General features: G+C 39.6%; 1 protein-coding gene across 1 annotated transcript in view; it reads left to right on the forward strand.

Annotated features, from left to right (window-relative positions):
* Nucleotides 1–12,053, forward strand: part of vps13d (vacuolar protein sorting 13 homolog D) — a 200,101-nt gene that overhangs the window by 98,643 nt on the left and 89,405 nt on the right. Inside the window, exons 34-38 of the mRNA XM_084334010.1 lie at nucleotides 3,724–3,798; nucleotides 5,438–5,638; nucleotides 8,700–8,789; nucleotides 9,754–9,894; nucleotides 10,254–10,379. Of these exons, the coding sequence (XP_084190136.1) occupies nucleotides 3,724–3,798; nucleotides 5,438–5,638; nucleotides 8,700–8,789; nucleotides 9,754–9,894; nucleotides 10,254–10,379 (633 nt within the window). The remainder of the gene's footprint in view (nucleotides 1–3,723; nucleotides 3,799–5,437; nucleotides 5,639–8,699; nucleotides 8,790–9,753; nucleotides 9,895–10,253; nucleotides 10,380–12,053) is intronic.

Raw genomic sequence — 12,053 nt, forward strand, 5'->3', positions numbered from 1 at the left:
GAGGGAAGCTTCATTGAACACCAAAATACCGCACTCATTTCAGTTCTTCACAAAAAAGACAAAGACCCCACTGAATGCGGTAGTTACCGTCCTTTAAGCCTCCTCGGAACCGATGTCAAACTGTACTCTAAGATATTAGCCATCAGATTGCAAAAGCATATGACGTCTTTAGTTCATACGGACCAAACAGGCTTCATAAAAGGTCGCCTGATCAATGATAACATAAGGCGAATACTGCACGTACTAGATACAGACAAAGAGGACATCACACCTAAGGCGATACTATCCCTGGATGCTATGAAAGCATTTGACAGGTTGGAATGGTCGTTTCTATGGGCAGTATTGGAAAGGATGGGGTTAGGAAAAGGTTTCATTGATATGATTAAAGTACTATACAAGGACCCATCGGCCATGATTACAACAGGCACAATCATCTCCAAAATCTTTCCGGTATCACGCTCTGCCAGACAGGGTTGCCCTCTTAGTCCCGGACTATTCAATTTATCATTAGAGCCTTTAGCACAATATATAAGACAATCCCAATCCATAGAACCAATCGTAATCAAGGGCACACAACAAAAAATTAGTTTATATGCGGACGACGTAATATTGTTCATGCAAAACCCCAACACCACATTGCCTCATCTGCTCAAGTTGATTGAGAACTTTGGTGATTTATCGGGATTTAAGATAAATTGGCCGAAGTCGGCTTTCCTTCCACTTAACACCCCTGCAAAAAAAGATATAACCCTCCCAGGTGCGATACCGATGGTAAAACATTTCAGATGCTTGGGAGTGGAAATATTCCCCACCATAAGACAAACGGTGAAGCACAATTACACAAAAATACAGAACAAAATCAAGGACGACCTGGACAGGTGGGCAAAACTTAAAAACTCAGTACAGGCAAGGGTATCAATAGTTAAGATGGATGTATTACCAAGAATCAATTTCTTCAGCTCAATGCTTCCGTTACCTCCTCCAGAGGGCTACTGGAAAAGATTACAAACCTCCACATACAAATTTATTTGGAATAACAAACCACCTCGCATAAAAAGATCCACCGCACAGAGAAGTAAAGCAGACGGTGGCATGGCAGTCCCAGATTTTTTACAATATTTTAATGCCTTCACATTAAGACCATTGAAGAAGATATGGTTTGACCCCGAGGCTTTGGTATCTTGGAGAAAATTAGAAGAAAACATAGTAGCCCCACAGAGATTGAAAGACATAGCATACACTAAACTTTCAATCAAGCATTGTGAGCGAGAATTTGGCCCAATAATAACCCATGCAATCAGGACATGGCGGGAAACACAAAGGAAATTTCCTAACAATCAAGTATGGCATAATCACACTCCCATATTCAATAACAATGCTCTCTTAATGGGAAAACGACCTATAAGATTCCCTGTATGGGAAGAAAGAGGCATACACTCATTAGGGGATATTTTTAATAACAAGGGCCTCTGTAGTTATGTCGAAATATGCATAAAGTTTAACCTCACCGAGTCCACATGGCTTTTTTACATACAGTTACGACTTTGTATGAGATCTCACGGTGTTCCATTACACATACCAATTGAACACCACAGATACCACAAATTTTTCTATGAAAGAGATACATTGGGAGGTTTTGTATCAGGTTTTTATTATCAATTACTAACGTCCTCGTACGAAACCCTTCAACTAGACAATGTCTGGAGGAGGGATATACCAGACCTGGAAAATGACTTTGATTGGCAAGGAGCCTGGGCAAATGTCCGACTTACATCAAGGAACCCGGATCATCAACAAATCAATCTGAACTATATTCACAGGACATACTTGACTCCTATAAGGCTGTGCAAAATGGGGCTTATACAAGACTCCAAATGCTCCCAATGTACAAATGGGGACGAAGGAACATTTATGCACATGTATTGGGACTGCCCACCAGTTAAGGCATTCTGGAAAGATGTGTCCCAACAATTATCAATACTCGTATTTTGGAATATACCTGTACACCCCGCGGTATTGCTATTGAATGATGTTTTTGAGTTTGCAGTGAACCCACAACTAAAAAGATTGGTTTTATCGGGTATCACAGTAGCTAAAAAACTGATTGCATCACGTTGGTTTCAACCGGAAAAAATGTGCCGGAAAGTGTGGTTTCTTACATATCTTGATGTGATATATCAAGAAATATCAACAGCAAGAATTCTGGGGCTCAATGAATCCAAAATGTTAATGTGGTTAGAAGTGGTGGAGAGAATAAAAGCTAGCCTATAATGGTGATGTCTGGTTAGGAGTGAGGGATAATGGAGGTACTATCCAAGAGGGGGTCCGGGAGGGGGGGATTTGAGCTGGAGCATATGTGTGTAGGGTTTTAGAAAATAGGTATTAGGGGTATATTATATACTAACATTTATATAATTGTAACTTCGCTGGATATACACGGTATACGGTTAAAATGTTATTATTGACTATTTTTGTTTTATCCTGTTTATGTACTTGCATATATTTTAACCACCTTTACTGAAAGTTTCATTATACATTGTGTGTTGAGTACTGACTTTTAATAAGTTTTGTTTTGCAATAATAAAAAAAAATTAAAAAAAAAATATATATATATATATATAAATAAATATATATATTCGGTTTAATCTGGCCCTTCACAACAACACCCAAAGACCTCTTCAGACATAAGATATAGGTGCTGCTAGGTAGGTGCACTACACCCAAAGACCTCTTCAGACATAAGATATAGGTGCTGCTAGGTAGGTGCACTACACTCAAAGACCTCTTCAGACACGACCGAGATCCTGCTAGCTAGGTGCACTAATCACCATGTCCACTTTGATTACATGTTGTAGAATAAAACTGAATGGATTCATTACATAACTTCATAACTCTGGGGGGGTTCGATGTATTGGACATTTATTTTGGTTTCACCCTGAAGTGCAGAGTGACCCAAGTCACGGAATAGGTACTTTTTCCAGGATGTATTTCTTTAGATAAAAATAAGAAGTAAAGTATTTGGTGTGAATTTCTTGGCACATACTGTAGTGATAAACAGAGAACGAGGTGCAGACAAAAGAGGTAAAATGAAGGAGAAAAACATTAATTTGATGGGATCTTTAATTGAATGTCCCTCAGAGAAACTGCATAGTGTGCACACCGGTATTATGATCAGTAATATTATTAACCTGCACATAATGAATAATGTATTAAAACTATAGGCATTTAAAGATATGAATGGAGAAGATTAATTAAACGGCTACATCACTGAGTAAATCAAGCTACAAAACCTAAGATATTATTGGCCTAAAGCGATTTAAATTATGTATTGTGTGTTGGATTAAATGCATTAAAGTACAATTTTATCATTTGATATCAAGACACGTTATTGATACTGTACATGAAGTTTTGTACAGCCCCCATCTGAAAATTAACAATAGTAAAAAATAATAGTATTCCTGTGTTCTTTTTCACATGCACTGACAGTTGCTGTTCCCCTAGCAACGGCATAGCAACTGAATACTTCTGGTCAGGTCTATACACCTACAAACACAGAGTTAGTTAGTAAGACAGGGGCAATCTCCAGTAATGGTGAGAAGTCATCATTAGACTAGTACGTCCTTTAACATTCAGTAGACAGGATGCCGCTGTATAAGTGAATAAATAACAACTTAATAATGACAGAGTCCGATTCCTGAGGGTATGTTTGTTTTGTGTCCTCAGAGGGCCAGCTGACCCGGCTCCAAGACCTGGGTTTCAGGAAGGAGGACTGCAAGAGAGCCCTGGTAAACTGTAAAGGTCAGACAATGTTTACATAGACATTTACTTATAGAGGTAAAAGAGGCCAATCAGTAAACAGAAGGTCACTGGTTTGATCCACAGTACTGACAGGAGGGTGTATTCCATTTGTGAGCTGGTGACTGAAGGGTGGCTGGTGTTGTCGTGGTCGTCATTATTATTATTCATAATTCACTCGTAAATACATCACGTATAAACTAAGGCTGTCAAAGTTATAGCGATTAGCGTTATTGACGTGAGATTAACAGGCTTTTTTCTCCTTTTTTGTTTAGAGAGAGAGAGAGAGACCTTGTGTGGGTGAATGTAACAAGTTCCTAACTTTTTCTTTCCGCTATTATGTCATGCACACTTTATTCATTGTTTTAAATTATTATTTTCTTTTAAGTTATTTTGTGCATCACTCTGTTTGTTTAGCGCCCCGCTACGACGGTCATTTCATGTATGGACGAGGAGACATAATAATGATAATCTAGCGTTGATTTCAGGATGATTAGATAATCAGCCGAAAAATTACAATGTGATGACTGGATTACAGTCAAATGCCTTTTTCTTGTCTTTTTCCTGGAATTACTGAAAAACACCCAAACCATACTCTATTCAAAACGGTATAAAACGGAAATGTACGGATGAAAAAACAATCTGTCTCGGGCATGTTGACTAGAAGCAACTCACTGAGACTCGACAGCGTTATTAGACCCATAGATATAATATAAGATATATTTTAAGCACTCGCAAATGTCACAGTCTAAAACTATATCCATTGAATAAAGACCTGGCGATGAATGGGGTATCAGCGCCCCCTGCTGCTGGCGGTCAATGTGTTAAGGTACATTTAGAACAGTTCAAAAATATGCGATTAATTTGCGATTAATCACTATTAACTATGGACAATCATGCGATTAATCAGATTCAATATTTTAATAGATTGACAGCCTTAGTATAAACATACTGTAACACTGCCTAAGATTTATCAACTTCAATACGACTGTCTCTTGGTCTTAGGGTATTTCCTGGTTGTTGAACAAGGTGACAAAATGGTCAACAGCTAATATTAAATACTTAACCTACAAATACTGTTCTGACAGCACAATATTGATGTAATTAAAATATTTGCTGGAGAGAAAACAAAGTAAAGACATTATGGAATAAATGGTAAATGGACTGCATTTATATAGAGCTTTTATCAAAAGCGCGTTTACAACTTATGCTGCACATTCACCCATTCACTCACACCAATGGTGGAGGCAACCATGCAATGTGCCATCCTGCTCATCAGGAGCAGTTAAGGGTTAAGTGTCTTGCTCAAGGACATTTCGACATGCTGCCAGGAGGAGCCGGAATCGAACCGGTAACCTTCCAATTACCAGACGATCGCTCTACTGCCATGAGCCCCACGTGGTGCAGGGTGTTTGAGTAGGACACCATGATGACTCAATTAGACCCTCTGATGGCAGGGTTGTTTGAGTACGACACCATGATGACTCGGTTAGACCTTCTGATCACATGGTTGATTGAGTACGACACCATGATGACTCAGTTAGACCTTCTGATGGCTGACGGTCATAAGCAGTTTTGAAAATGTGAAAAATGCATTCAGAAAATAATTATTGCAGCTTCTGCTGTGTATCCATTCCTCCAGGCCAGCTGGACCAAGCTGCCACGTGGCTGTTGGAGAACGCTGAGACCATGGCTGGCCGCTCCAGGACCAGGACGGAGTCGGGCTCTGCCAGCCACTCTGCGCCTCTGTCAGGGGTGGAGGTGAAGGCAGAGAGCGTCTGTATCTGCTTCATCGATGACTGTCTGGACTGCGACATCCCGCTGGCCGAACTCACCTTCTCTCGTGAGTGGAAGTCTATTTCAGTATTTGACTTTGACTTTATTAATTCATGCTTGCAGCAGAGTAATACTGAAGTAATACTACTGATCAGATAAGATCGTAGACAAAAAAATTAACAAATAATGACATGGACGCAAGACAAGATGACTTTTTGACATAGTAGATTACTAATAAGATAAATAAATACATAAAGTTACTTCCTACAGACTTGAGTTTCTCAGTCTCTTTGTATTGGCCTTAAGCTCCACCAGTTAATTTTGGTTTCTCAGTGTTCTGGTAGTACAGCTGCCCCATGTTGGGGCAACAACAGATCATGCTGTGGTTTCTGCATGTCATCAACACTTGTATCATCTTAGCTGTTTGCAGGTGTTTTTGCAAGAACTGTCCTTGTTCTTGTCAAAAATATGATATAAGCTGAGGAAATTCACTTCTGATGTTATTTTATGTTATTTTTGTCTTTTGGTACACTAAGTCAAGCTATAACATTGTCTTATTCAGGTTTACCGCGGGGTCTTAAAAAGTCTTAAATTTAATAAGCATTTTAGGCCTTAAAGATTCTTTAAAAGGTCTTAACCCCTTAAAGGAAAACTCCAACATTTTGGGAAATTAGCTTATTTAACATCTTCCCTGGAGTTAGACAAGAAGATACATACCTTTTTTGTCTCTGTGCGTGCATTTAGCTTTGGGAACTGTCGCTCCGTTAGTGTAGCTTAGCTTCATCCCTGGAAGTGGGGGAGGACAATAGCCTGACGTTCCCTTACAGTGTATACAGTCACCAAATACACTCCAAATACAACTCCAAAACGTTCATGTAAACATGTTGTGACCTGTGTATTTACCACGTGGAGAAATAAAAAATAATTGAATTAGACAATTACGTTTTCTAAGCAAATATACTCTGAACTATGTTTTGCCTAAGCACTCGTCTCTGCGCGCAGCCAGTGATTTCTACGTGAAGCCGTGTTTGTGGACATTCTCATTAATTCAAAGGATCCGAACCGATTGAAGTTTATGGATACCATGACTTAAAATCCTCTTACCTTGACGATTAAAAGCCTCCCCAATTTAGAAAACAGTAATCCAATGGCTGGTATTGATAATATAATACTAACTACTGCACGTAGCTAACCGGAGCTAACACAGAACCGGACGGTCAGTAAAGCAAATATAATGACTTCCTATAATGAAATAAAAGTGCGACGTTTATAGCAGCGGAAAACGTTTATTTTGTACATTATCTAACGTTAACACGAACCTAAACAAACTTTAGGTTAGTTGTAACGATAGTTTAGGTTCGTGTTAACGTTAGATAATGTACAAAATAAACGTTTTCCGCTGCTATAGACGTCGCTCTTTTATTTTGAAACCCCCCAGAAAGGAAGTCATTATATTTGCTTTACTGACCGTGCGGTTCTGTGTTAGCTCCGGTTAGCTACGTGCAGTAGTTAGTATTATATTATCAATACCAGCCATTGGATTACTGTTTTCTAAATTGGGGAGGCTTTTAATCGTCAAGGTAAGAGGATTTTAAGTCATGGTATCCATAAACTTCAATCGGTTCGGATCCTTTGAATTAATGAGAATGTCCACAAACACGGCTTCACGTAGAAATCACTGGCTGCGCGCAGAGACGAGTGCTTAGGCAAAACATAGTTCAGAGTATATTTGCTTAGAAAACGTAATTGTCTAATTCAATTATTTTTTATTTCTCCACGTGGTAAATACACAGGTCACAACATGTTTACATGAACGTTTTGGAGTTGTATTTGGAGTGTATTTGGTGACTGTATACACTGTAAGGGAACGTCAGGCTATTGTCCTCCCCCACTTCCAGTGATGAAGCTAAGCTACGCTAACGGAGCGACTGTTCCCAAAGCTAAATGCAAGCACAGAGACAAAAAAGGTATGTATCTTCTTGTCTAACTCCAGGGAAGATGTTAAATAAGCTAATTTCCCAAAATGTTGGAGTTTTCCTAAGCCCAAGCAGTCCGGTACCGGTACAAGATTAATTTCACGCCATAAATAGATCAATACCGTCCGTATTCATTAATGTTGCGTTTCTTTTTCAAATCAAATGTAGCCAAGAGTAAAGACCCTAACCATATCAAAACAGCAGTCAAAGTGTATATTTGCAGCACTACGTTTGTTTACCAATGATTTGTTCAGCGAAATATGAGTTTATAGAATTCTCTGTGCATTGCATCGGAAACCGGCAGATATAGACGTGAGGAAATTACGCTGTCATCCATGTTTGTAGTCCTATGAAAGAGGAGACCCAGGGCTTTCAATGGGCGTTCGAATTTCATAAAACTACACTACCCAGCTCACACCAGCCCCTGTCAAACTTCTGACGTGAAAATACATTTTGATCGTTATTTTCGAGATTATATCTCACGGGTCGAACAAACGAGAACGTATATTGTTTCTTTACCTTTCTGTGAACGTCTAGAAAAAAAAACACATTGCAATCTGGTGAAAAATGGCGGAGCTATTGACATTATGCAAAAGTAACTGTATTTACAGTAGATTTCATTCACGGTCTTTGCTGCCCTGTAACGGGCGCCTGGTGGTACTAAATCCAGATTTAACTCTGCCATTGGAAAGAGGAGATTTGGCCCGATCCATAGATGTATGACTCGGCCATAATAAGGTTATTCTATATTCTATATTCATATTTCAAATTGCATGTATCCGTATGGCAAAATCACATCTGGTCAATGGCATGGTGTTATTCACTGTTGAAGATGAAAAAATTATAATAATGTATATTCTCCTTTGGTTCATTACAATTTACTATTATATTTCTGACATTCCCTGAGGTCCATAGATGTCCCTAGATACCAAGAACATGCTAATTGACCTTGTATAAGTGGAGCAATCTTCCATTTATTTGGGTATATACTTTGGGTATATACTTTTTGTATTAACTAAAACCAATCATGAACTAAACTGGATCCGATGCAAACTTGTCACAAAAACGTAGAAATATTTGTGTAAAACCAAAGACTGCACCCAACTGTTGAATTGTTTTGTGTTGATTTGCCTTCTTCTAACCATGTGGCAGGGCTTTACGTGCTGCAACGCATCGGCTCCACCCAGGAGGGCAATGCCAGCTTCACCCTCTCTGGAGACTACTACAATAGAGAACTGTCAGGTAAGATTAGCAGCTCATCCCCAGCCAAGGCTGTTGTCTGTTCAGGCTTGTGTCCATCATCAACATACGCACATTAATTCAAGAAATTATCACAAGATATCACCTCCTCTGATATCAGAAGTCCCGGTATGCTAGTAGGCAAAAATCATAATCTTGATTGTTGGGCACGCTGCTGTGAATGAAGGCTTAATGAAAGTGTTTTATCTTGTTTTCATGATCGTGACATGGCAAAATCGTAATTGAAACTTGATTAATCACCCAACCCTATAAGCTAGTATGATATGTTTGTAATAATGTATCAATGATGTGTATCAGTGGATTCCTTGCAATCTCACAATTTATATGATATCACTGGCTTCACGATAGCTTAAAAACAGCCTAGTACAGCCTTCCGCCTTCAGCCTTCAAAAGACCATGATGTTGATGTTGGATGATCCACTGGCTAATCAGTAGGTTTCAGAGGGTTGAACATAGACCAAGTTAACTACAGGACTGAGCAGCAGTTATAATTCACATTTCAAGATCATGGTGATCAATGAGGCAGTTGAAAATATGGCAGTTTGGGGGCGCTCAGATGGCGCACCGCATACAGCACTACGGTGCAACACGGCCGACCCGGGTTCGACTCCCAGACCCTGTGATTCTTTGCCGAGTCTTCCCCGGTCTTATCTCCCATTCTTCCTCTCTCTCTCTCTCTCTCTCTCTCTCTCTCTCTCTCTCTCTTTCTCTACCGGACTGCCCGGTAGCAACAATCAATAAAAAAAATTAAAATACAAAAACATAACTTGTCCGAAAGGACAAGTAACATTTTGAAAATATGGCAGTTTGAGCTATAAATTATGTTGTTGTTGATAATCTTAAAAAAAGAAAAAAAAGTCTTGTAAACAGCAGTTGTCTTATAATCAGGGTAGTAATATATTCCGGTCAATACAGTATTTAAAATGTATGTGTGTGTGTGTAACAGGCTGGGAGCCCGTCATCGAGCCCTGGCCCTGTTTCCTGACCTGGCAGCAGCAGGCAGCTGGCCGCCTTCACCCTCCACGCCTCAAAATGGGCATCCGCGCCAAGCAGAGACTAGACATCAACATCACCTCTGTCCTCTTGGGTAGGTCTCGGGCTACATTTTTAGATGTCAACATCACCTTCATCCTGTTGGGTATGTCTCAGGCTACATTTATATTTGATCACAATGGATCAAATTAACAGGAGTCGCTCTCTTCAACTGTTCATTCTCATAATACAGTTGACCATTTACAGAGAAAATGTGAATTTTAAAGTCTTCAAGAATGTAATATCTGTCCCTCCACACAGCTAAATGGACAGGCTGTAAAATACATGATTGTTGTGGTCATACATTCATACAGAACACTGAATACGGGCGTTAAAGGATCCCTACCAAATACCATTACACTTCTCCCATTTAGAGAGAGCTCTCTAAAGTCTCTTTCATGTGGTCCATTCCAGAACAGTACAATACCACCAAGAGCTCCTGGCTGGCTGACTACTGCAAGGAGGAGGAGCAGGCCCCCCAGCCCTCAGTAGTCATGCCCTGGTTGGGCTCTTCAGTCGACCCACCCAGCTTCGGACAGAGTGAGTTACCCCTCCCTTGCACATTCTTCGCTGCATGGTATTGGTACAGGCTCTGCTCATACACAGACACAATCCTTTAGTTTGTTACTTCTCCACTGGTCTGGAATCAGCCCCCTGAGTCATTCGTTGTATTAACCCTTTCAGGTGTGAGGTTCTTTTTTGTGTTTTATCAAAGAAAAGGCGTGGTTAACGGCCAAACATGAACAAGCTAACAGAAGGCATGAGAACAGCCCAACTTGTCTCAAATATAAGACAATGTTTTCCCCCCAGAGGTTTGGTGTGGTGTTTAAGTATCAGGGGAGTTGCATGACCTTTTGTTATGTACAAAATTGGATTATCATAGACATTTGTTTTATTTTTACAGATCATATCGACATATCGGTAATATTGGTTATCGGCCATAACAGGAATGTTAATATCGGTTATAGGTATCGGCCAAAATCTTCATATCAGTGCATCACTAGTACTATATTATTGCAATTCGAAGTTATTGCTGCATTTTCTTTCAAACTAATTTGGTCAGTTCGTTTCTGTTACTTGCACTGGGGCAGAGCTGTTTTGCAGGCTGAGACGTAGAGGCAGCTCTGCTTAGGAGTCTGTAACTAACCCACTTGTTTGTTCCCTGTGCATATCTCTCTCCTGTGGCAACTGTCTCTCTCTTCTATGTTGACTATCTCTATCTCTCTCTCTTGTGGTAACTGTCTCTCTCTCTCTCTCTCTCTCTCTCTCTCTCTCTCTCTCTCTCTCTCTCTCTCTCTCTCTCTCTCTCCCCCCCCTGTGGTAACTGTCTCTCTCCCTCTCCCTCTCCCTCTCTCTCTTGTGGTGATTGTCTCTCTCTGCTGTCAGGTGTTCCTCTTGCCCACCTTAGAACTAGGAGCACTGCCAGCTTGACCTGCCTCGAGCAGCAGATTCACGCTAGAGGTATTGTTCAGAGTTCAGAGTCTCCACATACAGAGCACCAGACAGGACACACACCCAGTGTGCTGCCAAGCCACATATACCTCGAAAGTATAGCCTATCTGGCCAGAATGCAGCAGTAATATTAACGCATTTAATAAAACAAAGTAGTTATGTATTCTTTTAAATGAAATGTTCAAGATAAAAATGCTATTTATTTAAATAAAATAACAATTAAATTAAACTGGAGCCTACCGGTAGGCCTACTGTATTTATAACATTATTTATATCTCAAATTGAAAAATAGAACCATAGGTTATATTTCAACTAGACTGTCTCATTGATTACCACGATTTTACAATTTGAATTATAACACCTCCTCAGTCCTGGCTACTTTCAACATTTATTTGACAATTTCCAGGTCTTGAAAAAGTTTGGTGATCGCACAAAGATTCTGACTACACATTTGTATAGATGTAGTCATTTGATCCAGTATATTGTAATTTGTGGTTGTGAAGGACTGATAAAGCCTAGTTTAAAGTTGTATCACCATTCCAGTACCCAATAGTGGTTGCTTTGTTCAATTTAGTTCATTACTGACTATTTGTATACATAATATCAAATTTTTTATTTAAATATTTTGGCAACCAAAATCTTCAAATCCAGTAAAGAAAGATGTTTTTAGTATGCATAGTATGTTTTTAGATCAGAAAAAATATTAGAATAATAATAACTAACTCATTGGACGCCACGCATTAGCCTCATCCTGTAGTAGCT

This window comes from Notolepis coatsorum (genome assembly GCF_963971535.1).
Source record: "Notolepis coatsorum genome assembly, chromosome: 17".
Classification (NCBI taxonomy): Eukaryota; Metazoa; Chordata; class Actinopteri; order Aulopiformes; family Paralepididae; genus Notolepis; species Notolepis coatsorum.